The sequence below is a fragment of the Ochotona princeps genome, chromosome 10 (assembly GCF_030435755.1).
Source record: "Ochotona princeps isolate mOchPri1 chromosome 10, mOchPri1.hap1, whole genome shotgun sequence".
Taxonomy (NCBI): Eukaryota; Metazoa; Chordata; class Mammalia; order Lagomorpha; family Ochotonidae; genus Ochotona; species Ochotona princeps.
The window spans coordinates 77,911,361-77,926,767 of NC_080841.1; the positions used below are offsets into that span (position 1 = coordinate 77,911,361).

Here is a 15,407-nt window from a genome sequence, read left to right on the forward strand (position 1 = left end):
TGTGTATCCCAAGCTCACTACCCTAGGATTTACCTGGACCTTTGCCAAGATTTTACTCCCTAGGTAGCCAAGGCTGAGAGAACCCAAAGTACATCAATCATTTCTCTAGATGACATTAATATGTCACCAAGGAATGGAGTTCTGGATGGGCAAAGCTCCAAGGGGCTTAGCTATTTTAAATAGAAATGGAAAACAACAGATGCCCTCAAGTTTAAGGGCATCAGCTGCGACTCTGAATGGAAACTCCCAATCTACTGCTCTCTTTCAGGGGGAATGAGTGATCCAGAAGATAAGTTACTCATGTTTTTTGTTACAGAATATTTTGAAACTCAGAAAAACAAAAAGAGTATAGTGAGGACCATGTAAGAGTTTCAATAGAGGATCACAAGTTGAAGATAAATACGTCAGGTTTTGCACACTGCTACCCAAGCCACTGTCTGCTGCCTCCCAGCCTGGGCAGTAGCTGCACACTGCATTGGCACAGAACTGAAACCCAGGCATTCTGATGGAGACACAGGAGTCCCAATGTCATCTTAACCACTGTCACACACACCCACACAGGGCACGGATGGCTTCCTGTGCTGTGTCAGGTGGCCATTCACTGCTTTTCTCCCATGCCTACTGTTCACAACAAACAATGCTTCTAAAGAGCTAATGATTATTTCATGAGATAGAAAAAAAAGACAATTTACTGAATTGTATCTTGCAGCAAATAGTGACTCCTGTTGTGATTTTTCAGGGCAGAGAACAGCACTTGGCATTGAGGCAAGAGTTCTCGGCATTCAGAGATTTGCTCCCTGCCTAATGCTCTTTGCTGAGCCTGACTTATTCCCTCTACAACTCATGGGCACATTTAATCCCAATCATGAGACTTAAGGGAATGGGTGACAACATACCAGAAGCCATCAGGATAAATCAGTAGTGCTGCCTTCACAGCTCCTTCCTCAGGTTCTTCTAGAGAAACCCCTTTGCGTGAGTCCCCGTGCACTCCCTTGGCTTGTCTACAAGGTCGCTGTGCCACCCCAGGCCTCTGCCAAGCACAGCGCCAACACCACATGCTGCCCCTCAACCTTACAGCACAACTCGCAGGAAAACAAGGCTGTTTGTTCTAACTGCTGGAGTCTGTGCTGCTCTGGTGTCAGCAACAAGAAAACTGCCCCAGACCCTTAGGAGGAGCTTCACTGAGGATTGAGCTGGGGGTTTCAGATGCTGTGGTTCAAGCCAAGACCTTTTTTTTTTTTTAAGATTTTTTTAAATTATTATTATTATTATTGGAAAGCTAGATATACACAGAGGAAAGACAGAGAGGAAGATCTTCCATCCGATGTTTCACTCCCCAAGTGAGCCGCAATGGGCCGGTGCGCGCCGATCCGATGCCAGGACCAGGAACCTCTTCCGGGTCTCCCACGCAGATGCAGGGTCCCAAAGTTTTGGGCTGTCCTCCACTGCTTTCCCAGGCCATAAGCAGGGAGCTGGATGGGAAGTGGAGCTGCCGCGATTAGAACCGGCGCTCATATGGGATTCCAACGCGTTCAAGGCAAGGACCTTAGCCGCCAGGCCACGCCGCTGGGCCCCAAGTCAAGCCCTTTAAACAATAAAAAGCAAATCCTGCCCAACATGAAGGTCGAACTGTCCCCGGACACTCCCACCTCCTCACTGCAAAATGGGTTCAACTGGGAGTCCTAGTGTTCAAAGTCAGTGCTGCAGAGTGAGGACCCCAAGGGCCCCCTCCTGGCCCCCGCCCGCACCGGGGCCTCAGGAGATGCTCTCACACACTCACCCTTCCCAGCTTCTCACGAGTCGGGGGTCCTGCAGAGGCTCCTGTGGGGAGGGAGCTCACAGGGCAGCACTGGCTCAGCCACCTGCGCCTCTCCACCAGCACAACCAGCAACGTGGCTATGGCGGCGCCCACAGCAAGCTCCTGCCTGCTGCCACAGGGCTTCCTGGGCGCGCGTGATTGGACCGTCCCCACAGACCATGAGCACGTCAGAAAATGCCCAGCCAATCAGAAGCACAAGGAGTAAAGGGGCAGTGAGGTAGGATTCCAGAAGGAGGGGGAGTGAAGGGCGGTGCTTCACCTCAGGTGGAAAGGGGCCTCCTCTCTTGCAGCTTGAGCCTTCCAACAGCAGGGGCCGCTGTCGCCTCTCACATCAGTCCACCTGTGTGGAAGATCAGAATGGAGTTGAGACTCCTGGTTTTGTCCTCGACCTTGCTGCCTCTTGTGGCCACATGGGGAATAAACAAGTGGAGGGAAGAATTGTCTGTCTGTCTTTGGCTCTTGCTGTGTAGTTTTCATATTTACACAAATAAATGAATTGTTTTTAAAATAATCAAAATATGGGAGTAAGGAAAATCCCAGGGACTATGAAAATTTATCATAAAATGATAATGAAAGATAAAAAAATTTAATTAAGATTACATAAAATCCTGTGAAAAGAAAAGAACCTAGCATGCTACAGTCCTAATCTTGTATGTGTCAGGATCCCATAAGGGCACAAGTTCTTGTCCCGGCTGCTCCAATTACTATCCAGCTCTCTGCTTGTGACCTGGGAAAGAGTAGAGGACAGCCCAAAGTCTTGAGACCCTGCATGTGCATGAGAGACCCAGAAGAAGCTCTTGGCTCCTGGCTTCAGATCAGCTCAACTCTGGCTGTTGTGGCCATGTGGGCAGTGAACCAGTGGATGGGAAGTCTTTCTCTCTTGTCTGCTCTCTGTAAATCTGAATTTCCAGTGAAAATGAATAAATACTGTACAAAAGAAAAAGAGAATAAAGAATTTAAAAAGCACTAAATGCGTTTTATACTGCGTAGATCCGGACAGTTTAAATTGTTTGGATCTTGTTACTGTGAAGGGATGATTCTGATTTCTTTTTATTTTAAAAGATTTATTTATTTTATTACAAAGTCAGATATACAGAGAGGAGGAAAGACAGAGGAAGGAAGATCCTCCGTCCGATCATTCACTCCCCAACTGAGCCACTACGGCTGGTGTGTGCTCATCCGAAGCCGGGAAACAGGAAACTTCGGGTCTCCCATGCGGGTGCAGGGTCCCAATGCACTGGACCATCCTCCACTGCTTTCCCAGGCCACAAGCAGGGAGCTGGATGGGAAGTGGAACTGCCGGGATTAGAACTGGTGCCCATATGGGGTCCTGGGGCGTGCAAGGCGAGGACTTTAGCCGCTAGGCCATGCCGCTGGGCCCGGATAAATCTGATTTCTAAAACTTCTACATAATTTTGATCACGAAGTACTTCAATACTATTGCAAGGTACAGTGCAGTGTTTGTGTACATATACAGCCTAAGCTGAGTAAACCAGGTGCCCAGGCTTTCCATGTATCTTTGCTTTTACAGTAACTAGGGTACTCCACTCCAGTTCCCTGCCTAAGCTTACCATATTGTGAACTGTAGTCACCACACACTGGGATGGGACACTGGATCCTGTTCCTTCTGTCTCACTTTCTTTGCTCCCTGTTCTACCTCATTCCTTTCCCCAGGCCTCACTCTTCTCAGTCTGTAATAATCACCACTCAAAGTGCAGCTGGGAGTTTTTGACTTTTATATATATAACATGCTAGATCTATTTGTACATTTTCCTGATTTTATCCTATCCAGTTTCATTTCTTTTACAGCGAATAACTATTTTATTTTTAGTGGCTGAATACAGTCTTGGTGTGCATTAGGTTTCATTATCAACAAAATCAGGAAAAAAGAATTCAAAAGCAAATAAAGCTGAGTCTCTTGATTCCAGTTTCGGTGCATTTTATTTCCTTCTCTTATTTACTTTCTTTGGGAAAATATTAAACAACAGTGAAAAGTTGGCATTCTTATTTGATTGCGGATCTTGGAAGAAATATATCAATATACCTCAGCTGATGTATATTTGAATATTTGTAGGTTTGCTCAACTTATCTATGTACATTATTGTAAAATAAATGTAGCATTTTACTGAATGTTTTCAGAAAGATATTTTTAATAATGTTATCCTTCATCCTGCTTGTGTGAAGCATTTGGCGTGTTGATTTGCATTTGTTGCCCTATTTTCTACGTCCTCAGGCTAGATGTGCTTTGATTATCATGTGTGCATTGAATGGTGCTGCTGAATTCACTTTATGTGTAATATGTGAGGAAATTTTACTGGTTTATGATTTTTTAAATTTTTTTCACATTTTATTAATATTGCTCTCATTTTATGATACTGCAGCATATTCCCTTATTCCCTCCCCAAACCCCTCCCCCCACCTAGTTCCTCTTACTAACATTTAGTTCTTCATACTCAGTCATATGTCCATCATTGCAGGCATGGACAATTGCAGAGAGTCCAGAATCCTATTGCCAAAATATAGTAAACAGTTTTGTTGTAAGTCCAGCTTTGTCTGAAATCTGCTGCCCTGTCTCTGCTCCTGCTCAAATCAATCGGACCAGCAGGATGGACAGGTCTTTGTCTGGGTTCACCTCCTGAGCTCCCAATGAAAGTCCCTCCCCACCTGGTTGCTGGTGGAGTTCCAGCTGCTGGTGGAGTTCAGATCGCCATGCTGCTGGAGTATCAGTCACTGCAACACCACAACGTTGTGTCCGCTGCTGTCCTGTGTCTGTCAGTCTCCAGGTACCCCTCTGCTGTTGTTCTGTCCTTTCCTATTTCCTGAAATATGTCCTCTCTGCTTCACCCTGATTAAATGATCCTCCGTCTGTTTAAACATGTCCTCAAAGAATTCTGCCATCTTGATTATCTCGGTTTATGATTTTTTAAAACTAGACTTCCAGGGTATGAAGTTATTTTATAAGGAGCATTAAGAAATAAATACACCGCAGACTAATCACGCTACAATGGAGATTGCATTTTGACTGAGCAATTACACTGTGTTTGTCTGGTTAGGCAGGGCCATGACATCAGCATGAGAGAGAACCAGATCCAGGGGTAGATTCTGTGGGGGATATGTGGGCCTAAACCTGTGGAAATGCAAGTCCAACTGGTTAGCTCAAGAGCTGGGAGGATGATGGGTTGAGCTAGGTGTGACCATAGAACCTGTCAACATTCACGGGTACTGACACTGAGAATGTCCAAGCTACAGCACCAGAATATGCATCCTAAAAGAGGGTGTGCAGTAGCCTGGGCAACAACATTCATAAACTCTTACAAGGCCAAGATGGAGAGGCAGGCTATGCCGGGCAATGGCATGAGTGAGATCTGGGTCTGGGAGTAGGCAGAATGAGAGAACTTGGAAAACTCTCCTGCTGGGTCATAGCTCCTGCTGGTGAGCACATGATCCACGTCTGGGGGTCAAGCAAGGTGGGCAGGTGGGCACGTTAGCTCCACCTGTTGGCAAACGTGTGGGCTGGCTGTGCAAAGGGGCAGATCAGGCAGGGCCAAGCAAATCTTAACTCACCAGCAAGCGCAGAAACCAGGCTGGAGCACAGGTCATTCCAGCTAGGATGTCACATCTAAAAGTGTTCATGGGCTAGGGATGGGAACAGACTGAGCAGGTCCAGGTTACAGTACCCACCAGCAAGTGCAGGGACTGCCCAGGCTCCAGCACTTGAAAGCAAAGGCCAAGATAGGTGAGGGACTATGCAAGCTGCATCAGAGAAACCACTGGGAAAAGCAAGATCTGTGGCGAGGAACAGGCTTGGCTGGGGAGCTAAGGGTATACCCTGACTAGGTTGTGGTTCCTACTGGTAAGTGTGAGGGCCAGAGTAGGGGTTCTTACATGGCTGCAGTTTATTTGGCACAAGTTTGGGCTAGGTCTAATGTGTGCCAGACTGAGCTAGACTGTAGCACCCACTGGTGCTCATGAGAACAAGGCTTAATGTAGGATGGACTAGGCTATATCTCTCACTGCTGAGCTATGTATGAACTATGTCTGGGTGTGGACAATCCTTGGCTGGGCTGAAATACCCAACAGAAAAAAAAAAAAAAAACAGGATGGGTTGAAGGCCAATCAGGAAAGGCCACTGTTCCAGCTAAGACAGGAGTTGGACAAAGTAGGGCTGGATCATGATCCCACTGATCTGGCATTGGGATAAGTTCTGAAGGAGGAGCTTGTGGAATTCCTCTGTTGGGACACAGTACCTGCAGGTGAGAGTAAGAACCATGACAGGGAACAGCCTAGACCAGGCCAGGTTATGGTACCCAAGGGCATACCTTTGGCTCAGATCTGGGGCAAACCAGGCTGGGCCAGTTCATATCACCCACAGGCAAATCTGAGAGCCAGAATGGTATGTGGATCATGCTGAGTTGGGCCGCAACACCACACAATTCACATTAGGGATCTGACTGGCAGCTGGTTGGACTGCCTAGGCTGTAGCTCCCACCTATGTGAGCTTGAACTGGGGGCAAGCTGGGCTGGGCCACACTGTAGCACTCAATGGCAAATGCCAAGGTGAACTATGCTATGCCAGACTCAGCCACAGCACATAACCATCACAAATGAGACCCATGGGAAAGCAGGCAAACCCAGTAGGGGGCTGCAGGGAGCTTCCCCACTGAGCCACTATTCCCAATGGTGAATGTGAGAGCTGGTATTTGGGTAGACCACTTCGGGCAGCGCTATAACATCTGCTGGCCTGCATGTTTAGTGGAACAGGGAAAATCCAAGGTGGGCAGACTGTACCTACTAGTATGTGCATAAGCCAGAGTGGGTGAGGGTTGGGTTGGATGGGCTTTGCCACAGCATCACCTAGCAGACAACGGTTCTGGAGGAGGGAAACTCTTTCAAGTAAAACTACAGAAACACCTGCAGAGTGCAAGATCCAGGAATAGGAGAGAGCCCATGAGGGAAACAGTGAGCACCTCTCTGATAGACTGCAACACTCATTGGTATGTATAGAAGAGAGGGCTGGAGACAGATCTGATCCAGCAATATCAACCACCAACATGTGCTTAAGCTGATTGGGGTGATGGAATGTGCTGGACCCTCTGTTGGCATGCACACACAAGAATCAGGTCTGGGATCACATCAGATCAAGTTTCTTTGGGGATCCCCCCAACTGAATCACTGGATTCAGAACTCCAACCATGGAGAGAACTGCAGGTTCCATGGACTGACAATGGAGGGTATTTGTCAGAGCCAGGCCTCCTCAGTGGCTTCAATGGAGCAGTGAACAACATATTCGGGTGCACATGGAGGATATGGCAATACATTCAGCCCACCATACTGACACTCCCTTACACTGTTTTACTCATTGTAATAGTGCTGTCAATTTATTGTCAATATATCTCAGGGCAAATTGCAGTCATCTAGCGTCAAATGTTCTCACCTTGAACATGTCAGGATTCCATATGGATGCCAGTTCTGATCCCAGCAGCTACACTTCCCATCCAGCTCACTGCTCGTGGCCTGGGAAAGCAGTCGAGCATGGCCCAAACCCTTGGGACACTGCACCCATGTAGAGGACCCAGAGGAGTATTTGGGCTCCTGGCTTCATTTTAGTGCAGCACGGGCCATTTCAGTACACCTGGAAATGGAGGATCTTCCTCTCTGTCTCTCCTCCTCTCTGTATATCTGACTTTGTAATAAAAATAAATAAATCTTTTCAAAGAATATATAAATCTTTAAATATATATATTTAAAGCAGAAAACCTGGAGAGGAAGTTTCAATCAGCTTTGACAGTTCCAATGTTTAGTTATCAAAATTTTACCTTCTTTCTCTCACATGTTTTTTCATTTTTGCTTAAAAACTATCATAATACTCCTCAAATACAAGTTAAAGCAAGCTGAGAAGTAAACAAACAACTTACTGAAGGTGTGTTGGTGTTCTCCGGCCTGGGAAGCATGTAGCAGGCTGCAGGGCTACACCTGCAAGAGAAGGTGGAGACAGGGAGTTATGCATTGGTCTTGATTGTCCCTAGCCTCTTCAGTGGTTCCCACTGTGCTCAGCAACGTCAATTTGGAGGCAGACACAGTGGCAGGAGAAATAAAATCCATCAGCTATCCTGGGCAAGAATAGTGCCTTACAAGTGCCAAAAAGGCATCCTTGAAATAGTATCAAAAATTTCAATAATTGGCAGTGATTAAAGTCAAGTAACCATCAGGTCAATGCAAACAATTGCTACTTCTTTAAAACTAATATTACTGGGACTGGCACTGTAGCTTAGTGACTAAACTCCTCACCTTGCACATACAGGGATCCCATATGGATGCTGGCTTATATCCTGGCTGCTCTATTTCCCATCAAGCACCCTGCTTGTGGCCTGTGAAAGCAGTCAAGGACAGAACAATACCTTGTGAGCCTGCATTGTATGGGAGACTCACAAGACGCTGTATTCCTAGCTTCTGCTTTGGCTCAGCTGCAGCCACTGTAGTGACCTGGGGAGTGAGGCAGCAGATGGAAGATCTTTCTGTCTCTGCTACTGTAAATCTGACTTTCCAATGAAAAATTTTAACAAATTAAGAAAAACCATAATGTTACTGCTAAGCACTAACTTATTTTTTCAACAAGTACTGTTCACATTACAAAATACCATAGAAAAACCATTTTGTCACTAAAATGTATGCTTCTGAAAAATAACTGCATGGTATTAAGTATTTCAATGTTTCTACATTCAAAGTAATTTTGTGAATAACTATATATGAAAATTGAATAGAATATTTAATCTAGAGTTTCTTAGCAATTGTTCCAAAAGTAAATTCCTCAGTATTCAATGACACTTTCCAGTTCCTAAAACCTCAACAACACTTGACTTTGACATTTCATTTGCCTCAGCCCATAGGACATCCATAAATATGACAGCAACACAGTTTGAGAAATCTTTTTATTTTACCTCATGAAACAGTTACATTATGGCAACAACGAGAGAAAACCTTTAGATTTGAATGAGTGAATGTCATGATACAGAAAGCTGGGCTGCTGTTTTGGGTAGATCATATCTGATACCCAAATGCCTCTAGGTCAGCATGCCGGGCCCTGATTGCAATTTTTTTAAATTTTTTATTAATTCATTTTATAACCTATTCTTCCAAAGACAAGCACACTAATATTCCCTTTCCCCAAAAACTCTGGAGCTGAAACAATCACTGTAATTCATGTCACTGATGTGTGACCATCCCTTATGGTTACAATTATATTCAAATGCAAAGTACCCTAGACAGGAAAATCACATATAATGTGGTTTGGAGTTTGACATAGTAAAATAAACTTGGAGATTTTAAAATGATTTATTGCATCCTTTTAGGTGTTAAAAAACACCTAAAAACTCTGGGCCTGGAGGTTTAAATTCCAGCAGCCAGGAGGCTGTTGCTGGGCTCCAGGATGGGATGTCCTGCTCAGATCCCGACTCCAGCTACCATGTGCTCCTGGTGAGCTGTCCCCGGGTGGCTAGGGCACCATTTGGCGCTGATGTCAGAACCACTGCTTAGGTAGCTCCAGGTTGATCCCACTGTGCTTCTGGGATCTGAGTCAATCCTAAAGATTCCCAATGGCAATAACTTTTCCTCTGAAGAACTTGTAATCACTTAACAGTACTGGTTGGTGAACACCAGTTCATGCAAAAGCTTGTCCAGCAGGATATCTTATTACCTGACATAATGAAGGATCAGGAGATTGTCACATTAGGCAGGGCCGTAACATTAACGAGCACTCGAGAACCATAGCTGGGAGTAGATTCTGTGCAGGATGTGTGGGTCACACCCTGTGGAAATTCTAGCACCACTGGTAAGCCCAAGAGTTTGGGTGGTTTTGGACTAAGCTGGGTGTGACGAAGGAGCCTGCCATCAATCACAGGTAAAGAAACCCGCAACAGTCTACACTGGTCAAGGCAGCAGCACCCTAATGTGCATCCTGAATAGGGTGTGGGGTGGACCGGGCTGCAACATTCACCAGCTCATACACAGCCAAATGGAAGGCCAGACTGCGCCAGACACTAGAATAAAACCCATTGTCATGTATGAGAACTGGATCTGGGAGTGGATCAAGTGGAGGAACTTGGGAAACTCCCTTGGCGAATAATAGCTCCCACTGATGAACATGTGGTCCAGACCTGGGGGTTGGACAAGCTGGGCAAAGTAGCTGCAACAGTTGGCTAATGTGTCAATTGGTAATGGAACAGGATGTACTGGGCAGGACTGAGCAAACCTTAGCCTACAAGCAAAACTAAAGACCAGGATGGAACACAGGTCATGCCGAGATAGGCTCTTGCACCTACTGGCCTACGTGAGTTAAGGACGCTAAGCCACAGTGTCTAAGGCAGAGGCCAGGACAAGTGAGGGGGCTCTGTCAAGTTGAGTCAGAGCAAACACTGGCAGGCGCGTGATCTATGGCAGGGAACAGGCTCAGCTGGGGAGCTAAGGGGAGACCCTAACTGGGCTGAGGTTCCCACCAAGGGGCGCATGTGCTGGAATGGGGGCTGTGTTCTAACTAGGAAACAGTTGTAGTCTCCCGTGGCACTAGTGTGGACAGGGACAGGATGCACCAGGCCAGGTCAGACCCCAACACTGTCTGGTGTCCTGGAGAACCAGGATAGATGTGGGACTGACTAGACTGGGTCTCAACTCCCTTCTGAGCCATGTGTGAGCTGTATGTGGGTATGAACAATCCAACAACAAGAACCAGAATGGGTTGAAGGCCAGCCAAGAAAAGCCACTGTTCCTGCTAGGACAGGAGGTGAACTGAGTAGGGCTGGCTCATGGACCCCCTGGTATGAGCAAAATCTGGCACTGGGAGGAGTTCTGATGGAGGAGCCTGGGCAACTCCTCTGGCAGGACACAGTCCCTGCAGGTAAACGCAAGATGCATGATAGGAAACAGCCCAGAACAAGCTATGGAAAGTTTCCCACTGGCATACATTTGGCATGGGTCGGGGGCAGACCAGGCTGAATCAGTTCATGTCATCCACTGGCAAACCGAACACCAGAACAGAGTGTGGGTCGAGCCAGGTTTGGTCTCGACAAAAACCAGTGCACAGCGAGGAATGCCAGGGTGAGGTTGCCTGTACTGGATTTGACTGCAGCACCCAATGAGCATGTGTGAGAACCAGGAAGAGAAGGGGCAGAACCAGTGGGAGGATTAAGGGGCTGGTCCCCTTGCCAGACAGCTACCCCTACTGGAGAGTATGGGTTGGGATGGGGACAGACTAGACTAGGCAGGGCTACAACACCTGTGCACCCCATGTGGACTAGATCAGAGAAAAATCAGGCTGGACTGATTGTTCCTACTGGTGCAAGCATAAATCAGAGTGAGTGAGGGTTGTTTGGGCTTAGTCACAGCATCAGCTGACAGAAGCTGGCACTGGTGGGCTAATTCTGTCAAGTTAAACAACAGAACCACCTGTAGAGTGCATAATCCAGAAGTGAGAGAGATCTGGGAGGGAAATAGTGGGTTCCCCCCTCTCGGGTCACTACTCCCACTGCAGAGCATGAAAACTAGGACGGGGGCTGGGGTGGCTAGACAGAGAGGCACGCAACAACATCTGTGAGGGCTGGATAGTTGAGTTAGTTAGATGGAACTAAGTTTTAATGCCCATTGACAAGTACAAGAGCCAAATGGGATGTGGGACAGACTGGACTAGTCTGCTATACATACTAGCAAACCAGGGTAGGAGGTGGGCCTGGTGGGGGTTATTGTGGGTCGCTCCAACTAGGCTGCAGCTCCCATTGGTTGATGTGAGGGCTGAGTGTGTGCTGGGCAGAAGCAGGCTGGACTGCAACACCCATTGGTTCCAGTGGAAATCGGGACTGAAAACAGAACCAACCCAGCAATTGCAACCACCAGCTGATCGTGGTGATGGACTGTGCTGAGCCCTGTGCTTGCTAGAACCTACAAGAATCTCAAAGTTTCTTTGAAGATCTCCCCAAGCGAACTGTTGGACTCAGAACCCTAACCAAGAAAAGAGGACAGAACAGGTCAATCAACCACTTCAGCTCTATGTTGGCAGCTAAATACTGGGCAAATGAAGACTCCATGATGGACTATGCCAATCAGTGGACTCTTCAACAACCTCATCGAGCTGGAGTGGCAAAACTGGCAGCAATTCATAACTGGTGAACTATTAAAAACACTTGAGCAAGTATCTCAGAGTATGCCCCACATCCGGGACTTGGGGTGGGTGGGAAACTGGGTGGGGCTTCTCCCTCAATATCCCCCTATAGTTAAGATACATGAAGGAAACAATATGGACATAATAGTGTTACCCACTTCCCTATTGCCCCTGAACCTTTTTTTTAACTGTAATTAACTATGTAAAGATTGTCAACAATACAATAAAAAATAAATAAATAAAAAGAAAGAAAAGAAAAGGAGGAAAAAAAAACCCTTGAGCAAGTATCTCAGAGTATGCCCAACATCCGGGACTTGGGGTGGGTGGGAAACTGGGTGTGGCTTCTCCCTCAATATCCCCCTTTACCTCAGATACAATGACACAATATGGACATAATAATCTTACCCACTTCCCTATAGCCCCTGAACCTTTTTACCTTAATCAACTTTGTCAAGATTGTCAACAATATAATAAAAGTAAATTAAAAAAAATACAAACACGTAAGTACTCACCAGAAAATTTACAAAATGAACTCATTATTTTTCAATTATGACCATCACCACCGTCAATTTTTAGCTATTTTTACCTTCTAAAACCTATTGGAGTTGATCACAGTGGTAAAGTTTCTGCTTGGAACCAACAAACCCCAGAGTGCCTGGTTTGAATGCAAGCACCATGCCTGATTCCATTATACCTGTGTGTACAAATCCACCACGGGGGTCCAGCGGCGTGGCCTAGCGGCTCAAGTCTTCGCCTTTAACATGCCGGGATCCCATATGGGCACCAGTTCTAATCCCAGCAGCTCCACTTCCCATCCAGCTCCCTGCTTGTGGCCTGGCAAAGCAGTTGAGGACGGCCCAAGACTTTGGGACCCTGCACCCATGTGGGAGACACGGAAGAGGTTCCAGGTTACCAGCTTTGGATCGACGCAGCACCGGCAGTTGCAGCTCACTTGGGGAGTGAATCATTGGACTGAATATCTTCCTCTCTGTCTCTCCTCTCTGTATATCTGACTTTGTAATAAAAATGAATACATTTTTTTTTAAATTGGCATGGATGTTTGGTGCAGCTTTTCACACACAATTTTGAGGACCACATTCTTCTTCGCAATAATTCTAAATACAGCATCACATTATATGAAGGAAAATCTCATAGAAGAACAGAGGAAAATACACATCGACTGACAGTAATGAGTACGAGTTAATACAACAGTGCAACTACTCAGTCAGTGGGAACTGCTACTTAGCATTGTGATTAGAGATCTCAGTTGACACTCCGAGAAGAGGATCAAGTCAAACCAAATCCTACAGAAACACAAAATAAGTGCACATGGAGGAAATGTTAGACTGCAAACATTCTACCCTATCCATGCTTCATACACCATCAGAATTTATCCGCACTCTGTTGACATAATATTGTCCTACATTCAAAACAATTGCAATGAATTTGAACATGAGAAATGAAAAGCAACACAGGTACTGTCATCATATCAAAAACTAAAGCAAAGGCCAGCATTGCACTACAATACATAAAGCTGCCAACTGCAACACCAGCATCCCATATGGAATCAGCTGTTTCACTTCCAGCCCAGCTCTCTGTTCATCTCCTGGGAAAAGCAGTGGAAGATCATCCAAGTGCCTGGGCCCTGATCACCCACATGCAAGCCCTGGAGGAAGCTGCAGGCTACTGGTCTCAGCTTGGTGCAACACTGGTTATTTTAGCCACCTGTGTAGTGAGCTAGTGGGCAGAAGATCATTGTGTCTTTTTTTTTAAGATTCATTTATTTTTATTGCAAAGACAGGTATATATATAGAGAGAGTAGGACAAACAGAAATATCTTCTGTCCGCCTATTCACTGCAAGTGGCTGCAAGTGGCTGCAACTGATGGCACTGTGCCAATCCGAAGTTAGGAACCAGGGGCTCTTCTGGGTTTCCCACGGGAGTGTAGGGTCCCATGGCCTTGGACTGACCATAACTACTTTCCCAGGACACAGGCACGGAGCTGGATGGGAAGCAGGGCTGAAAGGATTAGAAGCGGTGCCCGAATGGGATCCCAGGGAGCTCAAGACAAGACCTTTAGCCAGTGGGTCAAGGGGCCTGGGCCTTTCTCTTACTTGAATTCTGACTTGAACATAATGAAATAAAAGGTGAAAGAAAGAAAGAAAGAAAGAAAGAAAGAAAGAAAGAAAGAAAGAAAGAAAGAAAGAAAGGAAGGAAGGAAGGAAGGAAGGAAAGAAGGAAGGAAGGAAAGAAAAGAAAGAAAGACATTTTCTAAGATCTATTTACCATATCACTTAAAAATATCAGTTTAGGAAATCACAAACATCAATTATCAGACACTACTAGGATTTAGTCACTTTTGGGGATGGAGGATCAAAGAGACTGAGAATTAAAATGACAAAGGATTTTTTTCAAAGAGCTTGTCTACAAGGTCGCTGTGCCACCCCAGGCCTCTGCCAAGCACAACGCCAGCACCACATGCTGCCCCTCAACCTTGCAGCAAAACTCGCAGGAAAACAAGGCTGTTTGTTCTAACTGCTGGAGTCTGTGCTGCTCTGGTGTCAGCAACAAGAAAACTGCCCCAGACCCTTAGAAGGAGTTTCACTGACCACTGAGCTGGGGGTTCGAGACGCTGTGGCTTAAATCAAGACCTCTAAACAATAAAAAGGAAATCCTGCACAACATGAAGGTCAAACTGTCCCGGGCACTGCCCCCTCCTCACTGCACAATGGGTTCAACTGGGAGGCCTAGTGTTCAAGGTCAGTGCTGCAGAGTGAGGACCCCAAGGTCCCCCTCCTGGCCCCCGCCCGCCCACCCCGGGGCCTCAGGAGATGCTCTCACACACTCACCCTTCCCAGCTTCTGACGAGTCGGGGGTCCTGCAGAGGCTCCTGCGGGGAGGGAGCTCACAGGGCAGCACTGGCTCAGCCACCTGCGCCTCTCCACCAGCACAACCAGCAACGTGGCTATGGCGGTGCCCCACAACAACCTCCAGCCTACTGCCACAGGGCTTCCTGGGTGCCTGATTGGACCGCTCCCACAATTACGCATGACGTCATACTGTGCAGCCAATCACAATAACAAAGCACAGAAAGGCAGTCACTTAGGATTCTGGAGGGAGGGGGAGTAAAGGAGAGGGGCAGGGCTTCACCTCAGGCTGGAAGAGGCCTCCTTTCTTGCAGCTTGAGCCTTCCAACAGCAGGGGCCACTGTCGCCTCTCACATCAGTCCACCTCCTGGCCTCTCCTTCCCTCTCTGCTTCATGTTCAAGTCTGGAAACCCAGAAACAGATGGCAGGAGTCTCAGATGCACCTCACTGAATGTTCAACAGACTCTGGGACTTCTCTTTACACTTGCTTTTTTTCTCATTAGTTCATTCGACCTTCTAAAATGCCCAACTGGACTATACTTGAAAATACCTAAGAAGCCGTTGAACTTGACGG

At 46.6% G+C, this 15,407-nt stretch overlaps 1 protein-coding gene across 1 annotated transcript in view; it reads right to left on the bottom strand.

Moving 5' to 3' along the window:
- LOC131481293 (zinc finger protein 569-like) overlaps positions 1 to 14,949 on the bottom strand; it is a 55,909-nt gene extending 40,960 nt beyond the window's left edge. The window contains exons 1-2 of the mRNA XM_058669679.1: positions 14,833 to 14,949; positions 7,735 to 7,792 (exon numbers count right to left, since the gene is read on the bottom strand). Coding sequence (XP_058525662.1) covers positions 7,735 to 7,770 — 36 coding nt within the window. The 5' untranslated portion in view covers positions 7,771 to 7,792; positions 14,833 to 14,949. The remainder of the gene's footprint in view (positions 1 to 7,734; positions 7,793 to 14,832) is intronic.
- Positions 14,950 to 15,407: the final 458 nt, after the last annotated feature.